Source organism: Paroedura picta, chromosome 2 (assembly GCF_049243985.1).
Source record: "Paroedura picta isolate Pp20150507F chromosome 2, Ppicta_v3.0, whole genome shotgun sequence".
Lineage (NCBI taxonomy): Eukaryota > Metazoa > Chordata > Lepidosauria > Squamata > Gekkonidae > Paroedura > Paroedura picta.
The window spans coordinates 82455747-82482355 of record NC_135370.1 but is presented as its reverse complement, the minus strand read 5'-3'; the positions used below and the strand labels follow the sequence as shown (position 1 = coordinate 82482355).

General features: G+C 40.9%; 1 protein-coding gene across 4 annotated transcripts in view; it reads right to left on the bottom strand.

The window, feature by feature from the left end:
• LOC143829825 (SITS-binding protein-like) overlaps nt 1-26361 on the bottom strand; it is a 40350-nt gene extending 13989 nt beyond the window's left edge. For 3 of the 4 annotated variants that reach the window (XR_013228245.1, XM_077321283.1, XM_077321285.1), the window contains exons 1-8: nt 25634-26361; nt 17258-17429; nt 14808-15015; nt 13993-14143; nt 12386-12586; nt 8850-9118; nt 5152-5288; nt 699-820 (exon numbers count right to left, since the gene is read on the bottom strand). Coding sequence is in view for 3 of the 4 variants with exons in the window: in XM_077321283.1 (XP_077177398.1) it covers nt 699-820; nt 5152-5288; nt 8850-9118; nt 12386-12586; nt 13993-14143; nt 14808-15015; nt 17258-17429; nt 25634-26098 (1725 nt within the window). In the remaining variant the exon portion in view is untranslated. The remainder of the gene's footprint in view (nt 1-698; nt 821-5151; nt 5289-8849; nt 9119-12385; nt 12587-13992; nt 14144-14807; nt 15016-17257; nt 17430-25633) is intronic. The other variant, XM_077321284.1, reaches the window with a different exon arrangement.
• Nucleotides 26362-26609: the final 248 nt, after the last annotated feature.

Below are 26609 nucleotides of genomic sequence, written 5' to 3'. Positions count from 1 at the left end.
GCTACATTTCATTTAATTGTATTCTGTCTCTAAGAGATCCTCCCTTTGTTATATATTTTGTTTACTGATAGCACACTCCAGCTAATTGTTTTAAATGAAGACAATCTTGCCTTTAACTTTGATACTGTCTTTTGTATCCCACAGAAAACATACTTTCCACTGGCCCCCATCTTCTGCATTTATGATTGTAAACTCCAAATTGAGAAATTCCTGGAGATTTGAGGATGGACCCTGAGGAGGGTAGATTTGTGGAAGATAGTACACTCAAGCAGGGTATAATGCCATAGAGTTCACCCACCAAAGCAGCAATTTTATCCAGGGGAACTGATGTTTGTCACCTGGAGATCAGTTTTAAGGTCCCACCTAGAGGTCGACAGCCAAGTTGTCCCTAGCTGCTGGCCAAAATGGGCGTAGTTTACTGGAATTCTTCTCATGGAAAAACCACTGAGGCTCTATTGCAAAAGCAAAGTGCCTTCTACTTAACCAAATACAATTTGGTGTCGAAGCCTGTTTGTGCCAGTGGCGACTGGCAAATGTCTGTCTGTCTGTCTGTCTGTCTTATCCTTACATGTTTATCCATTTGGTGACAGGGAATCCTTCAGACTCTCTTGGTAAAAGAAAGATTTGGAGGGGGGAGGGTTGGCTTGCAGAAATTAGCAGAAATTGCATACCAGAATAAAGTATGAAGATACACTTACCCAGTTATTGCAGCAGACCCATGGGGGTGTGCTGAAGGACATCACTGGAAGGAAAGTCACAATTTGAAGCCACCTAATATAGAGTTCTTCATCAGTCAGAAGTTCATTTGCTAAAGTCCCTCCTGTACAGTACATAAACACAAAAATGAAGATATTCTCTATTACGGCAAAGAACAGCTCCCTGTAGTCATTTTAGGTTGAAAAAACAGTGCAGGAGCAAGGTTTAAGTCACCTTTCCTCACATACCATAGTCTTAATCCAGCTGAACCCTGCACACCTGGCTTGATATACTTGGGGCTGACCCAGAGACAGACTCAGAAAGTTAAGCCCTCATATAACACTCATGCACATAATGTGTGTAACAAGCCAAAGAAGAAATTAGCAACTAATCAGATTGGGGGACTAGAATCTTCTGGTCAAACCAAATAGTTGAGTTGCTTGATTGTCTTATGCTCCCAGATCTGCTGCTGAGTCCTGGCACCTTTTCAGGATCACTCAAGAGCACCCCTCCCATCTCTGCCTGAATTTCAAAGGCTCATTCAGTTCTGACCTTCTTATCTCAAGGCTGTTCTAGCTTGGAACTTAGTCTGAATACCAAATGGCTGACTTGACTGTTTGGAACCATGTAGATCAAAAGAAAACTGTATTGCTCTCTTTGTGTGAAATAATGTTCCCGTCAAATGCTGCCCCAATGCCCCCCCCCCCCCGCCTAGCTAAGGTATATATGCTCTGCACTAGAGTTGTGCTTGGCAGAGTCCAAATTGACCAGGCCAGGCCAACGCAACCAGTGCCGCACCCCGGGGGGGGGGGAGGCATGGGCGCCAATGCATAACTTGGTGCACACATGCAGGCACACCTGCGTGTGTGTGCCGAGTTATGCACCAGCACCCACATGGCTGATTCAGACACCACTTTTAGTAATTATAATCTTGAAATAATTCCAAAACAACTGGAGCCCTGTATAGTACACATGCAACTTTACAATCTGTCCACATTCAAACACAAACCTAATAATTCCAAAGTCACTGATGTTGCTACAAACAGAAAAGAGTTCAGACACTGAATGCCACCATCTTCTAGATTCAGCAGTGCTGTTCCCTGCAATGCATCCTAATCTGATGATTTTGTGGCATTCAACATAAAAAAAAATTTTTTTGGCATGTGATGTGACATGAAACCACATTATCTAGTTTGGGGCACATTAATATTGTTTAGTGTTACCTGGGCTGAATCTGCATGGAGCTTTTATTCCAATCCCAGGTTGATTAAATCCCTGCCGTCTACACTGAATGCAATTTCCATTTTTATTTGGGGCAATTTAAATTTCCCATCTACAACCAATCTGATTGATTTGCGGTGACCCTACCTTTCCCTCGTGATATCCAGGAGCGGAGAAAACTTGGTATAATTGATGAAGCTGCTTTGAGGGCTCCCAGTATTAAAGTGTAGACCTGTGTTTTGCCAGAATAACGTCTGTCCCTGATTGGCTGGGCGCCAGTTCTAAGACTGCCTAGTTCCTGGTTGCAAGATTTTCCTCCCGAGATTTTTTTTTAAGGTAACTGTGCTCCAGAATCCCAGACTTCTCTCAGCAGATATTTGCCTCATTCTGTGAGAGGCTGCTGCTGGCTCAGCTTGGCTCACCTCCCCCCAGCTGTCAGTTGCCCGCCTGCCTACTCCTTTAGAAAAGAGGTGAGCAGCCCCATGTTCAAGTGCAGAAGGGTTTCTGTTCCAAGTCAGGGAGGACAAAGCACAAAGACTCGTGTTCAGATCGATCTGAATCAGCCCAGGTCAGAAAAGTGATAGAGAGAACCAAGTAATGTTAATTATTTTATAAGGAATACTTACTGTAAATGGGAGCAGAGATTTCCCTGTGAAATACTAGATAGTGGTTGGCAGGGTAAATGATGTAGGTTTTAAAAGGAGACATTTAAAAAAAAATCTTGCCACAGGGATCAAGAATTCTGCTGAAATGGAAGTGGCATTCCCAACCAGAATCTTTTGTTCTGGTAACAGCCTTGTGTTTTATCACAAGTGACAGATCATTGAGGGAACAAGGAACACACAAACTCTTCTCAGCACTGAAACCAAGATTCCATATTCAGTTCTGCTGGTTCACTTCAATTGTTTTGAAGCTACTAATATAATTTTCAAGAGGCATTTCCATGTTAGTCTAAGGTGACTTTTAGAATGAGTAGGTGGGAATTTGGATCTGTGTGCAACCATATCACCATGGTATCTAGGAAGTGGAATATTTTGGCAGTACAAAGGGGGTGTCATAATTTCTCCTGCCCACTTATTGGTTAGGGATGGGTGGGTACAGCACATTGTATAGAACCATGTCAGATTTGAAATATCAGTGTATATTTTCCTATCAATCCAAAATCAAGCAAATCCGTTGTATTGATTTCAGTGGGAGAGTTAAGTGTTTAGAAGCTAAACACTTGCTTAACTCTTTTTCTTTTAAACAAATGAGATGTATATTTGCTTAACTGTGAATAGATTATGGACCCAGGCTTGTTGTTTAGGTATTTGAAAATATACAGTGGCCATTAAAGGCTTATTATTTCCAAATGAACTACATGGCACTGTGGAAAAGTCACTATGAAAACAACAACTCGTAAGGAACAGAATCTTAAGAACTGAGTCCAATAGAGATGAAATTCTAGATCAACTGGAGGAATTTAAAAAACAGGTCCTGGTAGCATATACCTGAGCATTTTTAGGGAACTCAAATGCAAAATTGTTGATCTTCTAATCTGTATATATAACTTAACTAAAACCACCCACTGTACCAAGGGACTAAAGAATAGCAAATATTCCTATGATTTTTATAAAAAAGGGTCCAGAGGGGAATTAGGAATTTACAGGCTGTTGCAGGCAAATTAGTTAGTAATCAAACACAGAATAATTAGACACAGAGGAGTAAAGCTTGTTGAGGACAGGATGCATACTTGTGAAATAATTGGTCAAGTTCAAGTTCTACTTTAAAGCCAGGGAGAATATTCTGATCAACCAATCAAATTCCAGAGGTTGAATTACTTTAATAAAATTTCATTGTTGTCCCTCATCCTGATTGCTCTCAGGCTTTTATAATATAAGCACACAAACCATATACATATAGGGGTAAAGGTAAAGGTATCCCCTGTGCAAGCACCGAGTCATGTCTGACCCTTGGGGTGACGCCCTCTAGCGTTTTCATGGCAGACTCAATATGGGGTGGTTTGCCAGTGCCTTCCCCAGTCATTACCGTTTACCCCCCAGCAAGCTGGGTACTCATTTTACCGACCTCGGAAGGATGGAAGGCTGAGTCAACCTTGAGCCGGCTGCTGGGATTGAACTCCCAACCTCATGGGCAAAGCTTTCAGGCGGCTGCCTTACCACTCTGCGCCACAAGAGGCTCTTTTACATATAGGGGTAAACATAGGGTAAATTCTAACTTAGGGTAAACTCTAACATAAGATAAATTAGTTACTTTGCAAGTAATACTGCTGAGCATAGTTTTAATATATGTGAAGATGCTCAGGCTCCAATAACTGGCAAAACATATTCAAACTTTCTCCACAGTCACGAAGGACAGAAGACTGGTTTTTTAAAGGTGTGTGTGTGTTCAGGATGTTAAAACGCTTGCCATATCCTAAATTCGGTACTAGTACAATAAACCATGTTGTTGCAGCTAGAGCTAAACTATGCAAACTGGGGGCTGCTGGGGAAGCAATCCAAAGCCCTCGAGACCTGCAGTTTGTATTAAAATCATAATAAGTAGTTTAATCCTGCAAAATAGTTGTGTTTTACAGACTGAGATGGATACAATTTAAATGGCAAATTAATTGCAATTTTGAGATCTCTGTTTTTCCCCTAATAGAATGGATTGCTGGGGTATCCACTTGCATTTTAAAAGCTTTTAAAATCTAACTTTGGTTGAGCAAACTGTTTTATTTTTAAGTGTTGACTAATCCATGTTAAAGAGCCTCTTGTGGCGCAGAGTGGTAAGGCAGCCGTCTGAAAGCTTTGCCCATGAGGCTGGGAGTTCAATCCCAGCAGCCGGCTCAAGGTTGACTCAGCCTTCCATCCTTCCGAGGTCGGTAAAATGAGTACCCAGCTTGCTGGGGGGTAAATGGTCATGACTGGGGAAGGCACTGGCAAACCACCCCGTATTGAGTCTGCCATGAAAACGCTAGAGGGCGTCACCCCAAGGGTCAGACATGACTCGGTGCTTGCACAGGGGATACCTTTACCTTTACCTTTAATCCATGTTAACAGAATATTAAATAAACCCAGTGTGGCACTGAAGAGAACTTCAAATGCTGATGTTTCTAAACTTGGGCTAGAGGTGGTTAAGGATGTTGCTGAACAGGCAAGCAGATTGTGCACATTATTTTATCTGCGAAAACAGAGGAGATATAAGCAATGGATTGGGATCTGTGAAAGGAAGAGACCATAGAATAATATTTACCTATTGCATCTGGAATGAAAAAGTTGTAACCAAGAAGACTGTAGTGAAGCACAGATGGAATAATCCCTTTTAAACCAGCATAGCTCCAGTCAGACTGGAGTGGGCTCATTTGGACAAAGAGTGGCAGATGGCTAGATCTAAAAGCAACAACAACAAAAAGAACAGCAAAACTGGAAATACATTAAAACATTTAGTAACCTTGTCACTTGTAAAGGCATATCCATGTGGCAGCTGTCCCAGCTCTTGCTATAGTGCTGGTGCATATAACTCAAAGGATGAGTCACATTCTTGGGAAATGAGAGTGTCTTTTCTGAGTCTTCCATATAACAACAGTACTATGGAAGCATCATAGCTCACAGGGAGTCTGCCACCAGTTGAATGGATAGAAGGAAACCCTCTCAGGCTGAACTGCCAGGTGCATGTGGGCTTGCAAGGCTTGCAAGGGCTTCCAAATATCCAAAATATTTTTCCAAAATAATTTAATTAAGAATAAATGCTGCTGTAGACAGTCGATTGGAACATGACGGCTCAGATCCATGCACAATGTACTGGGTGACAGTGGGCAAGTCTCCATGTCTCTGTCTAGCATGCTGATAGGATCATTGTACAGTTTCCAGTAAGGTTGCTGAGCTATCCTATTGTAGCACATAGAACAGTTTGCAAGCTGCCCTGTGGACCATGAAGGACAGATGAGAGACAAATGCAATAAAATATTTTTATTTGCTTAGTTTCTATTTTCTTGTTAGGATACCTTAAAGACTATTTGGATATAATCTAAAGGCACACCAAAAATTGTGCCGGCTGAACTGCGGATTTTTTAGTACAATTCCACTGAAAACAGCATGGAGGGGAGCTTTACGTTAGCATGCTTGAAACACTGAAGCCCTATGAGAACTGTGCCAGACACAGTTTGTCTAAATGAGCCATCTGGATCAGAGCAGTCAGCACAGTCAAAATTAACATCTCAAATTAGCTGTACTTCAAAAACTGACATGATGATTGATGGGTCAGAACAATGTCAAATAACCTCTCCAACCTATTAAATTAGCTTGCAACAGTTCAGTTTTGTTCAGTTTGACTGATTTCCTCAGAAATCACTCAATCTATTTCAATCCAGATTGTGATTTGGCACAGTTGATTCAGTCTGGCTCCCCACCTTAATGAGGGATACCCTTGCGCCGCTGTATATTATATAAAAATCAACATTTAGCCAGGGTTACATCTTCTCTGCCATGCCTCTGTTTTTTTTAATGATCTTTATATCGATTATCAATCATTTATAAGGGTAATGGACACTACAGGACACCTTAGAAGCTTACACATTCTATAAAAAACACATACAACATATTCTATAAGAATTTTTATTGAACTTCTGTCCTCAGTGGAATAGCTTCCTTGTATGACTTGCCAGCCGCATCCTGTAGAGAGGGCCTTACTCTCAATGGACCATGTGAGACACAGGTGGTCAGTCAGTATGAGTCCATTACCTCAGCTATACTGGTCTCCTCTTGGTAAAACTATAGCCTCCTTCCTTTTATTTATTGCTGCTTTATTAAAATACTCACATCTCACTTTTCGGATCAAAAGGAAGTATATGCAAGACAGACTACATTAAAAATCATATCAGAATCACCCTAAAATAAACTGTGTTGAACTTAAAGGTACCACTAGACTCAAGCTCTCTCTTAGAATAACCAGAATATAGCAAAAGAAAAAATTATATTATAGGAACATTGAACAGGAAAGCATCATCTAGTCTAACCCCCTGCACAACAAAGAAAATTCATGACCCACCATCCCAATGACCTGTTATATGCCCTGATGATGGCAAAATCTCTGGCCAATATAGTCTGGAGGAAAATTCCTTCCTGACCCCAAAGTAGTATTTGGCATTACCCTGGGCATGGAAGAAGGGGTCAAGCTTTGGCTCATCCCCTCCTGTCTTCCTTCTCATGATATGCCTCAATTCACAGAATAAGCATTGCTGTCCGATGGCCATCTAGCCTTTGCTCAAAAACTTCCAAATAAAGAGAGTCCACAACATCCCAAGGAAGCTGATCCACCAGGAAGTTCTTCATAATATTGAGCTGAAAACTCATTTGATTTAATGTTGAGCTATAAACCTTATTGATTTAATTTCAATCCATTGATTTTGATCCAACCTTTGGGAGCAACACTTTGTGTGACTTGGAGACTATATTTCTTTTAATGCAGCCCAAAATCATATTTGCCTTTTAAGCTATTGCCCCGTACTACTAACTCACATTCAGTGTATGGTGTACTAAGACACCTAAATCCTTTTCATGTGCTACTGCCAAGACAAGTCTCCTGCATCCTATAATTATGTATTTTTTTATACTTAGATGGAGAGCTTTCAATTTATCTCAGTTGAAATTCATATGGTTAGTTTTAGTCCAGTTTTCCAGCCTGTCAAGATCATCTAGTGTATTGCTATATCAAAATTACATCAGCAAGTTCCTTTAGTACCCTTGGATGCAGTTCATCTGGCCTTGAACACTTAATTTTATTTATAGAAACTAGGTATTTATTTACCATCCTATCTCCTATACCTGTCCTAGACTGCAACTCCCTTCCCTCATAATGTGTTCTCTTTTTGCCAGATTGAACATTGTTTCCCTTTTAAGAGAAGACTGAGGCAAAGTAGGAATTGAGCAGTTCTGCCCTCTCTTCATTACCTGTTAAAATTTCACTTTCCTCTCTTCTGCAATGGGCCTACGCTTCCTTTAGCATTTCTAACATTCTCTTGTCTGTATTCATCCTTGCTTATATGGCTCTCCTTCTGTTTCCAAAATGAGTCTTTTAAAATTCTCTGATTGGTTATGGAGCCACCTTGGCTTTTTTTAGGTTCCTCCTGCTTTCCCTTCTCATTGGAAAGATATGTGATTGTGCCTTCAGTATCTAGTTTTTAAGAAACTTCCAATCTTCTTGAACTATCTTTTCTTAAAGTATTTCCAAACCTGAGATTCTACCCAGCATAACTTTGGTTAAAATTAGCTTTTCTAAGATCCAACCTATATGTATGACTATGCATGGCTTTTCCCTTCCCCAAGGATCTTAAATTCCAAAATGACATGATCTCTACTTCAGCCTCATCAATCAGTTCTTTCCTGTTGGTGATAATCAAATCCAAGAAAGCAAATCCCTTTGTTTCCGTCTGCACCTCCTAGAAAATGAAGTTGTCAACATGACACGTAAGGAAGTTTTAAGATCTTTCATTTTTAGCACAGTTTTATTCCAACAAATATCCATGCAATTGAAATCTCCCATGACCAGTGTCTCATCTCTTTGAAAACTCTGTAATCGTCTAAGGTGGTCTTACCCTCAGGGCAAACAAGGCAGCTACCTTGGGATCTTTGCTAGGGGACACTGGAGCTAACTACACAGCTCTGGGGGAGGGGGAGGGGATGATTCTGAGGCCCCATAGTGGACTTTTGACCCAGGTATCACTAGGATAACCCATAATAAAATAGTAATGACAAGACAGCCGTAGAAATACACATCATTTTCAGTAGGAAAGAGAAAGGGTCCAGTATCACCTTAAAGACTTTCAAAAGCTCACACCCTGCCACAAATTTTGTTAGTCTTTAAGGTGCCACTAGACTGTCACTCTTTTCTGCTGCTTCAAACCAACACAGCTACCCGTCTTGACACATCACTATTTCCCCCCTGAGACTCACCTGGTAGCAGCACTCATTATTGACGAATTTCCCAATGTAGCTGCTATTAAGGCTAGAATGTAGAGATACTTATCCCCTTTGAGTTCCACAGGGGGTTGTATGGCTTGCTCCATAAACAAGTTGCCCTCACCACCTTCCAAAAGCACATACTCTGCTCCCATTCTCTGCTCCAAGAGTTTCACTCGGTCCATATACCAGAAAACTGCAGCCTGGTTGGTTACATTCAGTCGAACGGAAAACTGGCTTTTCCATTTGGTAAGCAGTGGTGCCTGCAGATGTCAGAAGAACACAAAAGGACTATGTTTGTCATTTGTGTATTGATCAGCAAGTGATATGCTCCTCATAAGTGAACAAGGAAACTGATACATCCTTATCCATCCTCTATATGTTTGTGAAATGCCCCTGTGGGATGAGCATGTCTGGGGTGTCCGTGCTTGAATATGGTCCAGTCAGGGTCAGCCCCTACGCTTGCTGCCTTTGCTAACAGTCTCCCTCACAGGGTGCATATTATGGGGAGAGGAAGGGAAGGCAATTTTAAACTGCTTAGAGACACCTGAGGCCTGCTGGGTGACTGTGGACCATTCCCAGTTCTCTAAGAGCTCTCAGCCCCACCTCCCTCACAGGGTGTCTGTTATGGGGAGAAGGGAAGCCAATTTTAAACTGCTTAGAGACACTTGAGGCCTGCTGGGTGACTGTGGACCATTCCCAGTTCTCTCAGAGCTTTCAGCCCCACCTCCCTCACAGGGTGTCTGTTATGGGGAGAAGAAGGGAAGCCAATTTTAAACTGCTTTGAAACACCTTAGGCCTGCTGGGTGACTATGGGCCATTCCCAGTTCTCACAGAGCTCTCTCAACTCCACCTTGCTCACAGGGTGTCTGTTATGGGGAAAGAAAGGGAAGACAATTGGAAACTGCTTTGAGACATCTGAGGCCTGCTGGATCACTGCGGCCCATTCCCTTTTCTCTCATACTTCTCACAGCCCCACATCCCTCACGGGTTGTCTGTTGTGGGGAGATGAAGGGAAAAGGTGTTTGTAAACTGCTTTGAGATTCCTTTTAGTAGTAAACAGCAGGGTCCAAAATTCAGCTCTTCTTCTTCTAAGGGGAAACAGTGACAGAAGCATGTGGGCACATAATATTATATCAAGAGTAAAATAATGGAGACAGAAGGAGCAAGGTATACTGTGACTATCCCATGTGGATTAGGGCAGGCGGACATTTCAGTGTCTGTGGCCTAATTCACAAAAGAAGGGAAATGAGGTTGAATGCAGAATTGGGAGGAATTGGTTGCCATGTAATCTCCCCCTAAGCAGAATCTCCAGTCTGATTTTCCCTTCACATATCTGAAGACATGGCTCTGGAAAGCTCGTCTGTAACCACTATGCCACAATTCCCAAAGGTCAGTCCTCTCCCACACTCAACTGACATTCCAAACCACAGGTTCTTGACACCCATCTCTCCACCCCCACCCCCACAAATATTCGACCTCAGACTGGACAACCCCTCCCCTTACTCTTGCCAGTGCCAAGCTTTCTCTCTCTTAATCACTCTCTTCCTTTCTACCTCCCTCTCTCTTTCCTATTTCCCCCTCCCCCCTGCTAGCGCCTGTTGTATCAGCTATAACGGGCTTTAATTCTAGTTATTTTATGATGTAACAATTTGGCATCTGGATAATGGGGAAGCTCTGTCTGCTCTTTTTACTTGGATGGATAATTTAACTTGCATTGTAGTTTTGCATTTAAACTATAATAGAAATCTCACATTTGCTATAAAGTCACCTCTCAGCTGGATTCCAGGCACTTTAGCTGCATTTAGGCAACATGTTAGGCTGAGAATGTGTAGGGGCAGAATTCACACTCAGCCTTGTTCCTGCCTCCTCTGTCCTCTCTTATTACATGGAACATGTTGAATGAATGGGGGTTTCAAATATGCTTCAGTGACCTGCAACTTTTAAATCTCTGGGTTAATCAGGGTCTGTCCATCACCCCCAAGCCAGGATTCTAAGCCTGGATAACATGGTGATTTAGAATCTTAGCTTCTGGGGTAAGGGATGAGGGGACTAATACTGGCTAACCAGGACGCCTGGATAACTAGATATCCTGCTTTTAACTAGGATCCCTAAATCACCAAAAGGGAGGATGCAGGAGTGAGGTAAATGCATGGCATGTATACAACATTGGCTTAATGTTGGTTTAACATGACAACTGAATCCAAGCTTCTCTTAGCCTCAGCATCTGCAAAAATAGCATTTGCCTATCTTACAGGAATGTGGCAGAGATGACAGCAAGATAATGTATGTTCTTTGGACCATGAAATATGCTAAATATTATTACTATATTGGCCATTATTATCTACTTAATTTAAGTATGGTGGTGTACTGCCTTGTGGAAGTTGGCATATTCTCTCCTGATCCTGTACTGTATATGCTGAAATATGGAATTATAGACCATGTCTATACTATAAAATTATCATTTTGTTACTAGTGAACATCATTTTTATGGATTTATTATAAATTACTGTGAAGGAAAGGGCTAGGAGAAATAGTTTTACAGAGAAAGATTGGTGTGATCTGAGTTAACAGTTAGGATCCACCAAATAAGACAACCTATTGTGTAAGCTTTCAAGTTTTCCAGCTTCTCTACTATCTTATGTTGTTGTAGTTAATTCTAATAAAATATATGATGTGGATTTTGGTTTTGGATTTTGGACCAACACAGCAACCAATGTTTGCTTTAATGTTTGGTGATAGTCCTCTTCAATTAACAGGGACTATTTATGAATAACTCGTCTCAAGATCATGCTCAATGACAAATCTTCTCATATTTAGTTATAGGAGAGGATAGGAGGCCCTCTAAGGGATATTGTCAACCCCTCCCTGTCTACAGGGGAGTTTCCAGAGGTGTTGAAAAGGGGCAGCTTCCAATTGACCCACAGAAAAATATCCTGTCGTTTTAATAGAGGCTGACTGGGATTTTCAAAATAGGGATACCTGTTTGCACTAACTATGTAGTATGAGCAATGAATATACTGAAAAAAAATAAAACAAGATAGTTTGCAATATTATGCTGGTTATCTATGGTCAGGACATTCTCTCTTTTTTCAGAAGTAGTTAATTGTTATATTATACTGTGCTCAGAAAGAGCCTTTTGTGGCACAGAGTGGTAAGCGGCAGAAATGCTGTCTGAAGCTGTCTGCCCATGAGTCTGGGAGTTCAATCCCAGCAGCCGGCTCAAGGTTGACTCAGCCTTCCCTCCTTCTGAGGTCGGTAAAATGAGTACCCCGTATTGAGTCTGTCATGAAAACGCTAGAGGGCGTCACCTCAAGGGTCAAAAATGACCCGGTGCTTGCACAGGGGATAACTTTACCTTTACTGTGCTCAGTGGCCTGAGGCAAGCCAAACAGGACTAATGGTTAAGCACAGCACAATCATGTTAACCTTTAAAAACCAAGCAAGCCTTATACCTAATGGCTCCCTTTCTCATCAGGAACCTCTAGACACAAGTGGTCAAGTGAAAGAGACGATATAGGGACTTGTACCGAATATTCACCAGATTCTGAATGGTGGCTCAACCAAAAGTGTTCTTTGCCTTCTTGGAGAGACTTCTGAAAAAGTTCAGACTTGATGTTTGCATAAGGAGAGAACGTTATGGAAAGTTTTAAAGTTTTTAATAATGAGAGGTCCATGACACGTCTCAGCATATGAAGCCTTCTTCTCATCACAGGTAAATATGTGTGGTCCTGCAGGAAAGAAGAAGAAAGCATACTTTATATTAAGATTTACATTAAGAATTTTTGTACAGGCGACGAAGACTGTAATATCTAGTAGGCAATATTGATCAGCAAAAACATCCTTACAATAAATAGACCCTCCTCATGACATAGACACCATGTGCCCAGGAAGCTATTTCTACTTCCTGCTAGCAGCATTTTACAGTGCAGGGGTGGCCAAACTGTGGCTCTCGAGATGTCCATGAAGTATAATTTCCACAAGCCACTGCCAGTACTGGCACGGGCTCATAGGAATTGTAGTCCATGGACATTTGGAGAGGCAAGTTTGGCCACCCCTGGTATAGTAGGTAGGCTGACTGTCAATGAAGTGATCTTGGGCAAGTCATTCTCTTAGCCTAATTTGCAGGGTTGTTGTGAGGCTAAAACAGGAAGAGAGAAAAATGTTGTAAGCTGCATTGGGGTCCCACTGAGGTGAAAAGTGGGATATAAATAATCTTAGCAAAAAAACTAACATTAAAAAGCACTCAATTTGTATATATCTCTGCTCTCCTATAGTTTCTACTAAATACAGTTATGACTGACAGGAGGTCTTTAATTTGTGCACTAATCAGGCCCCATCTGTTGTTATTGACGGTGTGGGAGAGGCATATGATACCGGAGGATAACGGTTACTACAATAATCCAAATCAGTCCATTTGAAAATAAAAAAACAGCTGCAGTGAAAAGTCACAAAACAGAAACTGTAAACAGTGAAGCAATTGGAATAGGTCAAAGGAGTCAGGCAGCATAAATCAGCCCCAAGTAGTTAATGTGTTAAGAGTATAAATGGTAACGGTCCCCTCACTGGCAGTCTTCAAGCAAAGGTTGGATACACACTTTTCTTGGATACTTTAGAATGCTTTGGGCTGATCCTGCATTGAGCAGGGGGTTGGACTAGATGGCCTGTATGGCCCCCTCCAACTCTATGATTCTATGGTTTGCCAGTTGATTATTCTGTTTTGATATCTTATTCTTCAGAACTATTTTGCTATATCTAGTAGGCAATCTAGTTAATCTGTAAGGAATGGAAAGCCAACAACTATAGTTAAAATGCTATATACACATTCCATCAAAGGAATTATGAAGTGTAGTGTTTCTGTCAGCCATTACAGGAGGAATCAGGAGTAAGTCTTGGAGTGTTGGAGCACATTTATACATTTACTTGTTGCCATCTGTCTTTCTGACAGTAAGCTAGTTAAGCATTCAATCTATGCAGCCATCACAGTAATGAAAGGAAAGAATACAGTGGCCTAGGAGTTTAAAAGGGATATCTGTAGCCAATAATAATTTCATGAATTATGTTGGTGCGGAAGGAATTAACATGGCTCTTGATTGCAGACCTGCAATTGCTTAGATCTTACACCAATGGCACATACCTTGCTACTTAGTAAGCTCGTGGAAGGCTCATTCAGCATGATTAGACCCTCCCCAAAATTGTGCCTTTGCAGTTTATTGAAGAAAGATCTTATTCCTCGTTCCATTTTGGCAGCAGTCTCCACTGTTCCATGATACTTCCAGACTGGAAGCCTGCATTGGTATAATTAAAGAGAGCAGTCTTGTGTTATCTTAATAGGTAGTGATGTATTAGGCCCACAGATCTTGCAAGATGTATATAAAATGTTTAGCAAGAGCTTTTATATAGCAAACTTGTAATGACGGTGCTCACAGTGAGGGCCAAATAAGATGCTACGCACATACATTGAGTAATATTACCCTAGCAGCCTTTTAGAGGTAGACTTTAAGAGGTAGACCAGAATAGGATGCATTCTTGACACTTTGTACTTTAGCACATCTAATTTTTTATCCAGTTCAAATCACTTACAAATAAACAGTGGCACCTCTCTGCCCTCCTAAACACAGACAGTCACACAAGGTTTCAAGTGTGCGTATCAAGAATTCCAAATAGATGGTTGGAACTGTCCACAGGGAAAGTGGCAGAAGATGCGCAATTTTAGAATTGAAAAGCAATGGGTAAGGGGAAGTTTACTATTCTACAACTTTGTTTTTCAAATCCACACAAAGCTGTGGATTTCAAAAAACAAACAAACGCCAGAATTCTGTTACAGGTTTTGCATATAACATACTCCTTAATCCTTCAGAAGCATCTTATATTCTTGAAATCTTGCCCACAGATAGCTGATTGGTTGAGCATTGTCCAGCCACACTACAAACTCTCTCATCTTGTTCTTACCTGAGTAGGTCAATATTTGGAAGCCTCTGTCGTTGTCTTGAAAGTTGACTTCCCACTTCCTGGTGGGCAGATGTGATATTTGGGCTGACACACACTGTGTATTGCAGGAATGCCTTACTGATGCTAGGGATACTCTCAAGGCAAAAATGCTTGTTCCTCTCAACTGAGAGAGAGATGGGAACATCTGAGGCAATCGTAATAGTCACTCCTTTAAAGATAACAAAAGAAGAATCCAAAGTCAAAAGAATGTTTTTCTTTGTTAGACATTTGATACAATTTCAATTATAATTCCTGATTTACAGTCTGCAAAATTTATGAGCATTTCTCAGACTCCTCTTTGGGTCATCCTATTTATTGTAGAGAGCAACAAGCTTTTGATACTCAAGCAGATATCTCAGATGAGGATCAGAGCAGAAATTGGCTCTCTTTTTTTGCCAAAGTTATATAAACCTTGGTCACTAGATACATTGCTCGACTGTGGTCATCCAAACATTCTGGCTGATGGAATAATAGGTTTGATAATCATAATTAAATGCCAAAATATACTAATACTGATGCAATATAATCAATGTAATTAGATTTCTGTTTCTAATGGATGTTCATAGATCCACAGACTGAACACAATATGGAATTAGATGTTCCCTGCATTTCAAGGTTGTGGATTCTGGCAGAGAAACCTGATCATAGCTTATTCCAAAGATGATGTACATCTTTTAACTTTTCCATCCCATCTCATGTAATATATACCATAGTCGCCAGGCAGGCAAAAGAACATTGCCTCTCAAACACATGTGGCACTAAAAAGTGCCCACTCTTTAATTTCCTCCATCACATGTTTAGTCCATGTGTAAATAATGCATGGATAGAATGCAGAAGAAAAACAAGAATTATAGATACATTTAAGCACAAACTGGTTTCAAGCCTTAACTGTGGCAACGCAGGATCAAACAACATGTTACACTTTTGGGGTTCACTGACCAGACTTTTTATCAGTCACACATATGTTACCCTGCAGGAAGCCTTATGGGGCCCTGATTTGGATCAGGACCATGACATGTAGGGAGAAGAGGCCTCAGCCTTCAACCTTACACTGTTTTCTTTATCCAGAACACCACCCAAGGAGGAGATGCTATGTGCCTCATTTGGGGCTATATGTGTAGCCCATCAGTCCATGTGCAGTCCCACCTGGCCATGCAGTATCCCTGCAGATTGATCTGAGTTGGGGGAACAGAAGGCTAGGAAGTCTGAAGCCCCCTATCCCCACATGCAGTGCTCCTCATCCAAATTGTGGCCTTTCTTGTTTAGGAAATGAGAACCCAGCAGGATGATATGTGACTGATTGATTCAAAGTCACGTGAACACATAAAACTGCCTTATATGGAATCAGACCCGTGGTCCCTCAAAGTCCGTATTGTCTACTCAGCCTAGCAGTAGCTCTCCAAGGTTTCAGGCAGAGGTTTTTCAATCACCCTCTGTCAGATCTTTTAACTGGAGATGCTCTACCACTGAGCCATGGCCCCTCTCATATGTCAGGAACTCAGACTCTAATCTGTACAGGGGGTAATACATTAGTACTTTATGCAAAGCTACAAAGATAGTGGGAGCAGGATGAGGAAAAATTTGGAATATGCAAGGTCTGTAGTGTGCTTGATTCAGCAGTATACAGAGAATATCCTACATCTTGATTGACTCAATTGGAGACTTCCTGTTTCTTTGAGTACTTTCTCCCCTGCTTGTCTCCACAACAGACAGGATAAATGCAGAACAGAACAGTTAGACTTCTCTGTCCTCTTTCTATACAATGTTGTTTCTCTTCTAAACTATTTTATTCTTTTAAGCAGGTTGGTTTTAAGTTCTCTTGCATATTTAAACTTGGACAACAGAAAAGCCCATCCTGCCTCTGAGTAATCCAGTGTTTTTTTCTTCTTCCTTGGCATGCAATTTTTTTTAAATGAAAGAAAATACAAAATGTTCCTCAAAATGAAAGGAAGCCAATAGACATGTGACATCCAAAGCGATGCCAACCTCCAGATGGGACCTGGAGCTCCCCGAGAATTACAACACATCTCCAGAAATCACCTGGATAAAATTGATGCTTTGAAGGGTGGACGCTATGAAATTATATCCCACTGAGGTACCTGTCTTCCCCAAGCTTTGGATATCACATCACTAATTCTCCAGATCTGGCAGTCCTGCCCACACCAGTGTTCAGGGAAGACCTGGCCACCCTAAGCACCTAAAACGGTCACTGCATTGTACTATGGACATATCATAGTCACTTTTTAGTTTCTTCTGCAATGTACTAGCTACTGTGTCCTGAGAAAATGAAATAGCTGTGGTTTTCTCCTTAGCCTTTCACTCAGTTGGACTATATCCAAATATTGACTGCCATGAACAAACTACTTAGGATTTACAGTGCTGAGAAATCAAATGAGAAAAAGAAGCCTTACCAGTTGATCCCAAAAAATATCTTTCTAAAACAGATCCATAGCCATTGGGGGTTTGGGTAAGGCTGCTGATAATAAATGGTTGGGCCTCCATATTCACATTGTTCAAAGGCCAGCGTTGGTTTCTGACACTTGCTCCTCCATACCAGGAAATATTTGCCATGGAAAAACAGTCCTGCCAAAATATATATGTGTGTGTGAGAAAGAAGAATATACCCTTTAGGAATAGTTTCATTTTGCATGAACGAAGACAAACCTAGCATTACCAGTTTGTGATGGATACCAAAGAGCATTGAAAATACTGCAGCTGGATTCTAAACATTATCTTCTGGGTTGGAGCCATACTATTGCTTTATCTCCATCGGTGATGTCTCTTATGCTTTCCTTGTATCACAAAGTTCTCTCTGTCTAATGTGCAATACTGTCTAATGACCTTTAGATTAGCAGGAGGATAAAGTCACTAAGCCCTTCATTCTTAGCCCTTCCAGGCCAGGACTGTTTACACACTGGAGGTTTCAAGCCAGGCTGCAGGCTGTAGTTTTAGTTGTGGCAGGTTGCCCCATCTCTTCCTGCACCCACACAGGGAGCATTTGGCCCAGTGCGCCTCATCTGCCCCCGATTTGTGCTCCTGCATGGGAGCTGGGGCAGTGAAGTTCCCAGTGCATAAACGGTTTATGAGCTGCAGAAGCTACTCTGAATATGGAAGTTCAAAATGAAAGTAGTTCATTTTCGGCTGTTTTAATTGATAGTTTATATTTCTCTCTCCTCCAGGGACTTTCATTTGATTTTCAGTATTTTCATTTTGTGCTTCCATCTGTGCTTCCATCTTTTGATTGTTTATTGAGTTGGCATTGTTCAATTTTGTCAATGGCTACATTTATGCAGGGTCACCCAAGACCTTCACATTTGGTTTACTAGCCCATTCTAGGAACTGGCAGTGATGTAGCTAGTTACTTTAGAATCTGGACTTAGAAGGGTATAACTCTGCTTAGAATAGTATTGTGTCCAGATGCTAAAATATGAAGTCCATTGAAATCAATGAGCTTAGAAAGGTAAAACTTATGACTGCATTGCTAATGGCCTTGTGCTCCCTTCCAAGATGGTAACACATACTTCAAATGAGCAAATACAGTCTACTTCAGCCCATGAGCTGGAGACTCACCCTTCCATTCCACAGTCCAGCCCTGATGGCACCACAGAAAGTAGGAAAACAGAGAAGAGAAAACTCTACTAGATGTCAAATTGTAAAGAGCTGCTGAAGGCAATGGAATGATGCCAGTCTGAATTGGCTGAACACTAATCCCTTTTGATTAACCCAGCCACTGAGAGTTGCTAATCTTGCCATTTAAAAAATCAAGTAGGTAATGCAGAACAATAAATAACTTGAGGGATAATCCATCATTTGAAAATAGCCTTTCTAAAATGAAAAGCTCTTTTGGTTCTCTGGGGAATACTAAGTGCTACAAATGCCAAAGCCTGTTGGCAGAGTTGAAAGTTCATCACTGCATTATAATGATTTTAAACTGGAATAGGTTGGCTAAAGTGTTGTGCTGCATTAAGCTTTTTGGCCACACTAGCAGGATTTAGATTATTAGTTCAAATCTATGATTAGATTTTCTGTTTACCTGTTAAACATGCAGATACAGTGTTGAGACCATCTTCAACAGGAATACTGCCATTGCATGACACAATCCATTAGCAACAGTATAAATGCAAATAGTCTAGCTTTGTTCTACTAAAGTAAATGGGAGAAAGCAGGCTTCTAGGGATGTATAGCTGAGACCTAGAGTCATGTAGTCATGACCCCGGAACACCTAGCCACAGTGATCCATGCAACGGTCACCTCTAGACTGTAACTCGCTCTATGCAGGCCTGCCCTTAGCCTTGACCTGGAAACTACAGCTGGTTCAAAATGCAGCGTTCAGGATCCTCACAGCAACACTGTGGAGGTCTTATATCCGGCCTATTCTCCACCAGCTGCAATGGCTGCCAGTTGAATTCCAGATCAGACTAAAGGTTCTGGTAATTACCTTCAAGGCCATACGCGGTCAGGGCCCAGTGTACCTGAGGGACCGCCTCCCCGCCTATGTCCCCAAAAGAGCTCTGCGCTCCATTGCCACCAACCAGCTAAGGATCCCTGGCCCTAAAGAAGTCCGCCTGGTCTCAACCAGGGCCAGAGCATTCTCTGTTCTGGCTCCCACCTGGTGGAACGAGCTCTCGGAGGAGATCAGGGCCCTGACGGAGCTTAAACAGTTCTACAGGGCCTGCAAAAAGGAGCTCTTCCGCCAGGCATTTGGTTGAGACCAGACGCAATCAACAGCGACTGGAAGGCCCCTGCTTCCCTCCCCTGCCCCCTCTCAGAAGTCCATCAATATGCTCTGGACCTGTTTGTATTGTAGCATTGTTGTATTGTCTATTATTTATACTGTTACACTGTTATACGGTTACAACCATTAGTTATTATTGTAAAGTTATTTACATGTTTATAGATTGTTTTATGTACTGTGTTTGTTCTTATGTAAACCGCCCTGAGCCCCCGGGGAGGGCGGTATATAAATAAATAAATAAATAAATAAATAAATAAATAAATAAATAAATAAATAAATAAATAAATAAATAAATGTATAGATCTACATATTTCAGGTTGGAGTCCACAATTTACTTCTCATAGAATCAGAGAGTTGGAAAGGACCTCCAGAGTCATCTAATCAAACCCACTGTACAATGCAGGAACTCACAACTACCTCCCATGGTGATCCCAATTTCATGCCCTTGTGATCCCTCCACAAAAAATCTCCAGAATCCAGTCAGGCCTGGAGGAAATTCACCTATCCACAGTGGCAATTAGCAATTCCCTGTGTTTGCAAAGAAGGACCACGAGAGACAAACACTGGCACATCCCTTCCTGCCCACCCACTCACAATCTGCCTAAGTTCATAAAATCAACACTTCTGTGAGATGACTATCTAGCCTCTGCTTAAAAACCTCCAAAGAACTCACCACCTCCCAAAGAAGCCTGTTCTCCTGAGGAACCAATTTATCAGGAACTTCTTCTGGATGTTTACCCCAAAATTATTTTGAATTAATTTAAACCCATTGATTCTGGTCCAACCCTCTGGGGCAAATAAAACAACTCTGCTCAATCTTCTAAATGACAGCCCCTCAAGTATTTGAAGATGGTTATCATATCACCTCTTAGTCACCTTTTCTCCAGGCTAAACAGGCCAAGCTCCCCCAACCTTTCCTCATATGACTTGGTCTCCAAACCCCTCACTATCTTTGTAGCACTCCTCTGGACATGTTCCAGTTTCTCAGCATCTTTCTTCAGTTGTGGTGCCCAAAACTGAACACAATAGTCCAAGTGAGATCAAACCAGAGTGGAGTAAAATGGTAACATCACCTTGTGTGATCTGGACTCTATAGTTCTTTTAATACAGCCCCAAATCCAGTTTGCCTTTCTAGCTTCTGAGTCACACTGCTGACTCACGTTCAGTGTATGGTCTACTAAGACCCCCAGATCCTTTTCACACATACTACTGCCAGGACAAGTCTCACCCATCCTATAGTGATGCATTTGATTTTTCCTATCTCAATGCAGAACTTTAGATTTTTCACGATTAAACTTCATTTTATTCATTTTATCCCAGTTTTCTAGCCTGTCAAGATCATCCTATATCCTGATTCTCTCTTCTAGTGTGTTTGCTACCCCCCCCCACAAATTTAATAAGCAAATTTAACAAGCAAATTTAATAAGCAAATTTAATTTAATAATCATCCACAAATTTAATAAGCACTCCTGCTATTCCTTCAAATCATTTATGAATATGTTGAACAACAGATCCCTGAGACACTCTACTCATCACTCCTCTCCAAGAAGATGACGAACCATTTACAAGAATCCTTTGGGTGCGATCTGTCAACCAGTTCTCGATCCACTTAACAGTAATAGGATCCATACCGCATTTTTCCAAGTTGCCAGTTGCCAGTAAGAATATCATGGGAACCTTATTAAAAGGCTTACTGAAAGGTAAACAATGTCCAAGCATTCTCATGATCTAGCAAGGTAATAACTTTCTCAAAAAATAGATAAGGTTAATCTGACATGACTTGTCCGTGAGAAAGCCATGCTGACTCTTTGTAATTACAGCTATCTGCTCTAGCCGCTCAAGGACCAACTGATGGTTTGTTCTAAAATGTTGACAGCTATAGATGTCAAGCTGATGGGTTGGTAGTTCCCCAGATTCTCCTTTTTCCCCTTCTTGAAGAGAGACAACATTTGCCCCCTTCCAATCTTCTGGCACTTCACATGTTCTCCAAGAATTGTTAAAATAATGGACAGAGGCTCAGAAATTACATTGGGATACTTCTGATACAATGGGACTTTTCTAAGTAAACATTTTTAAGATTCGGGAGTAATTATTTTTATTATTGATTCTATTTATATTGATACTTTCTTCTTCAAGGAGCTCTTATAGGATACCCAGGAAATCTCCCTTCTAGATACTGAACAGATGGTTACCTGCTTAGCTTCAGCACAGTCCCTGTCAGTGCACTCCTAAGAACACTTTCCTGGGAGCAAGGCCCATTGAACACACCAGCATAGGATACTGAGTAGACCTGCTCTGCATCATCCTCTCTCCAGCCATATCCTAGTATCCGTCCTACTGTCCATAGATACATGCTCACTAAAGCAATTCCCTGCATTGTAGCTTTGTGGCAAAGAGATGCTGTTGGAATTGCTGGAACTATCACAGATTATTTTATATACTAAAGGAAGAAGTATACTCTGCTTTAATTAATGCTCCCAGACAAAAACTATGATGAATTGCAGCTTATATGTATTGGTTGGCTATGTCTCAGTTTTGTTTGTTCAGAATCCTAGAATTACAAAATAATATTTAAGAAATAATTCAACCTAAAAAACACCGAGTTACTTAGCTTTTCTCCTCTGACCTGTGTTTGCTTTGGCCATAATGTAAATCCTTGTGGGGCTGTTTTTTCAGCTCAAATATCCCATGTGTCCTAAACACTCTAAAAGCATTCTTGTCTGCTAAGCAGCAGGATTTACCTCCCACATGATTGCACAATCACCAGCAAATTGCTGAGGCCATGTATGTGAGAGCCCAGAAATGTTTCAAAGGGGATTTGGAGTTTTTGAAGATATAAACATTAGCAGTTATTCATCTCCTTTGCCCAGTAAACCGTGTCAGATCCTAGTCCCATCTCTGTGATGTGTGTCACACAACTGAACAGAAGTAACAGTGAAGCTAGAGACAAGGACTTCATCTCAAAGGACTAATTTCAGGTTTCCTTAAAAAATAACAAACCTAAAATGGATTACTGAAAAATACTGTATACTACTAGAGTCAATCAGTGATTGATTTTTGAATATTATTCTTTTCACAAGCAGTAAAATGGAAATGCTGGAACTCTTTGGGCTTGTGTTGTTTACATATAAAAATTAGCAGTGGAACACCATCAAAGGAATGCTGAGGTGTTCAAAGTGTGCCAGAGAGCCAATGCAAAATGCTTCATGAATGCTCTGTGGGCTTGAAAGGGACAGACATATTTATTTAGTACATGTTTATCCATTCTACTGAAGACTTTGAGGGTGGTGTATAGTTGTTTCTCCATTTTAATCCATATGTACACTGATGAGAGTGCAGACATTCCTTGCCTGTCTGCACAGTAGCATAGAAAGGGTTAACGGAAGATGTCCGCATGAATCGGATGCAAACTCATCTCAGACTTCCAATTCAGTGCTAAATTACATGCTGTATGGAAACAGTTTAGCATCCTTTAAATACAACTTTTTAAAAGTGAAATATGTTTTCCCAAACAGATGCATATGTATGGCCCACAATTCAAGAAAAATATTTGAAACCAAATATTTTTGCAATGTTCGATTTCTTTCGTTCTTACTTTTTTTTTTTTTACTAAACCTTGAGATAGACAAAAGTTTGCTGAGAGTTTTTGAGCCAGTATGAAAGACACAATGGACTACATTATGAACACTAATCCTATTTGAAGAGAGAGCTGTGTTTTTTGCACCTTGCTTTTTAGGACCCGAAGGAATCTCAAATTGGCTTACAATCACTCATCCTTCCTCTCCTCACAACAGACACCTTGTGAGGCTAAGAGAACTGTGGCTGGCCCAAGATCATCCAGCTGGCTGCCTCTGGGAGGAGGGAGGAATCAAACCTGGTTTTCAAGTTAGAGGCCATGGCTCTTAACCACTATACCAAGCTGGCTCTCAGGTAAACATGTTTTGCAGATTTTTGAAAAGCCTGGCACACCAGTTTGATTTAAAAAGAGAGAGAGAGAGTGGGGAAGAAGCAACAAGAGCAGCAATACAAGCAGCAATACCTTTAATTATGGTTTGAAACCACCAGAATATTTCCACAGAGAGAAGAGATTTCTGTCTGCACAGTGTCTCTTCTCCTCTTCCTGTTGCTGTCCAAAATGCTTCTAACTGGGGATGGGATGGCCAAGAACCACTTGAAGGGTCTGTTGGAGATGTGCTACCAGGAGTGGGGTGGGGACAATCATTGAAAATGTATCCCCTTGAGCATGTAGAAATTCTCTGGTGGATTCAAACTATTATCTATCTCCCGTGTGATTCTCTGTTTCCAGATTTAATGGTCCTTTGATGTGGATACAGATGTCACTATTCATTCTGAGCCTGCTAATGTAGTAAGAGAAAAGTGTTGTAGCCAATCAGTATCACAAAACCACACTTTATGTTGCTTATATTTTAATCAAATGTCACCATATACTTGAGTGCTCTTTTATTTTCAGTTATAGGTTTCTGTGGGACTAAATATGTGTTTGCTCAATCACACTAAGTACAACAAGCTCCATTCAGGTATCTGGGACTTGCATTTGCAAAGTTAGAAGGGATTTCTGAAACCCTGACCTATGATAAAGTCTGGCCTCACAATGAGACTTGGACATGGTATTGAACTTGAACTTTTAGAAACCTGGGCAAACTCTAGCCTTTGTTCTGTCAGAAGAATCAGATCGAATGTCCTACTTATGCTTAAAAGTATAGATTTAATTTGAGTTGTTTCTAGCATCACTGTCTACTGTGTGGCTTCCTTTTTCTGTATCTGTTTTTACAGGATTGTCAAATTACAAATAATCACTCATGGAAAACATCTTGACTACACATATTTTGCATTTATTTCAAGTACTCTGTCTAGCATATCAGCAAATCAAAAGAAATCAGGTATATGAAATATAGAGAGAGGCACAAGAGACAGGCAGGACAGATGGACAGACTTCCCAATGATTCAAAAGTCTACGTTAATGGAAGATGCTTAAATTAGTTTGCATATCCTATGTTTACAGTTTAGATTAGACCTACATTCATTGGAATGTACATTTCACTCTTCCCTTTCTTTTTCTATTATTCATTAACAATTCTCCTAATTTATGAATTCTAGATTCTAGATTCAAGAGCATTCTTTGGTGTAATTGGTGAAAACAGCCTTACCTCCAAGTAATTTTGCTTGAGGTCACAGCCTTAAATGTGATTCTGTTTTGTTACCTGTCAGTATGACTGGTTTTTAATATGCCAACTGCTCCAAGCACTGAGGTAGGCAGTGCTAAAAATCCAAATAGTAAAAATTCTATGCCTCATTGTACAATTCTTCTTGTCAAATATTTTAGTGCCGAATCATAAAGCATTTATTCAAACAAAGATCCCTTTGATTTCAATGGATACCTTCCACAGATGTATTTAAGATTACAGTTCAGACTTTATACCCTGGAGATCATGCCGATGCATGGACCTCTTATTTCCATAGTTTTTTTAAAGTGCAGGAGAAAGGTTAGTGACACAGCTGTCATCCCACAACAAATAACTAGGAGAACAAGACTGGCATGACAAGTAACATTTCTTAGCCTGTTATATCCAGACACCATTGTGATTTTATGTATTTTTTTAGTTTTCTTTAAAAGATGCAGCTCCTCCACCCTATGTAACCATACAACACTGCCACAGTGTAGCTACAGTTGATCTAGGATTTCATTCTAGATGTCTTCATTTATCCGTAAGATTTATTACAGTATGAGAAATTAATCTCCTAGTTGCCATTACACCCTGGAGATGGTCAGAAAAGTTATGGAGGGAAATTCCCTTGTCTTATTTTTAATAGGATTCTCACAAAATGGGAACACAGAAATATCAGGTTTCTTGAATCACTGGAAGAACTACATTTAATGTTTGTTATCATTAGCATTATTATCCCTATCTGCAAGATATTTATCTTGTTTTTAGCAGCATCAGCACATCAGCACATTTTACCAGTGTTGAAGTTTTGTCTTTTAGAGCTTTCAAATAGTTTTGTGAAATAAATAAAGGCTGTATTTATTTACCTTTAGTTTAACCTGGCAATGCTGAGAGGTCCAGTTTATGCTGTAGCACTCGGTGTCAGAAGAAAAGCTGGACTCCAGGAAAATCTTCAGGTCCGCTGTAGCATCCCAGGTGTAGCAGAATTCTGTTTTGTTCAGCCCACACAAATTCTTCACAAAAGGCGCCTCTGCGTCTTGAAAACTGCGCATATTAATCTCCAACAAGTTTTTCTCCCCTTTCAGAGTCTGCAAGAGGAGGAAGTGTGCTTTTCGCTCCCATATGAGACCACTGGTGCTTCCTCTCAGGATCCAGTTCTTGTTGGGCTGATCCACCACTTGCCAGTAAATAATCCCAATGGTCATCATAAAGAACACGGCCACCCCAAGGCAGGCAATGCCCCCTTTCCAAGTCTCATTCATTTCTTTCAGTCTGGCATCCCAAGCCACCTCTGGGATTGCGCTTGGGTGCCTGGGACGGTTGTGAGGCATTTTACCGCATGCAGTACTAAAGAGTTCTAGCAAAGAATGTTAGGGCACAGAGCCCTCCCTTTATGAACTTTGCAGGAAGTTCTGTTCAAAATTTATTCTTTCCCCCTGCACTCCATGAAGTACTTCATACTGCACAGCCGATGGGCAAAAGAAAAAGGGGGAGGAGGAAAAAGGTAAAAATATTCTAAATTTTCTCCAGCACTTCTCACTGTATTATTCAAAAAGAAATTTCATCTGGGAAGGCTGTTCCAGCCAGCTCTGTGCTAGCAGGGTGAAGGGAGAGTGCCTGCAAAATATAGCTGCAGCTATTTCGTATCAGATGCTTTTGCCCCTGCCAGATTTGTCTCAGGTGCTTGAGCTGTGACATTCCTCTGGCATACCAGACTGTGCCTAATCAGGAACTCTGTCAGTTGCACAACACTTGCTATGGATGCCAGCCTCTAGGTGGGACCTGGAATTACAGCTATCTCTAGACTACAGAGATCAGTTCCTCTGGAGAAAATGGATTTGG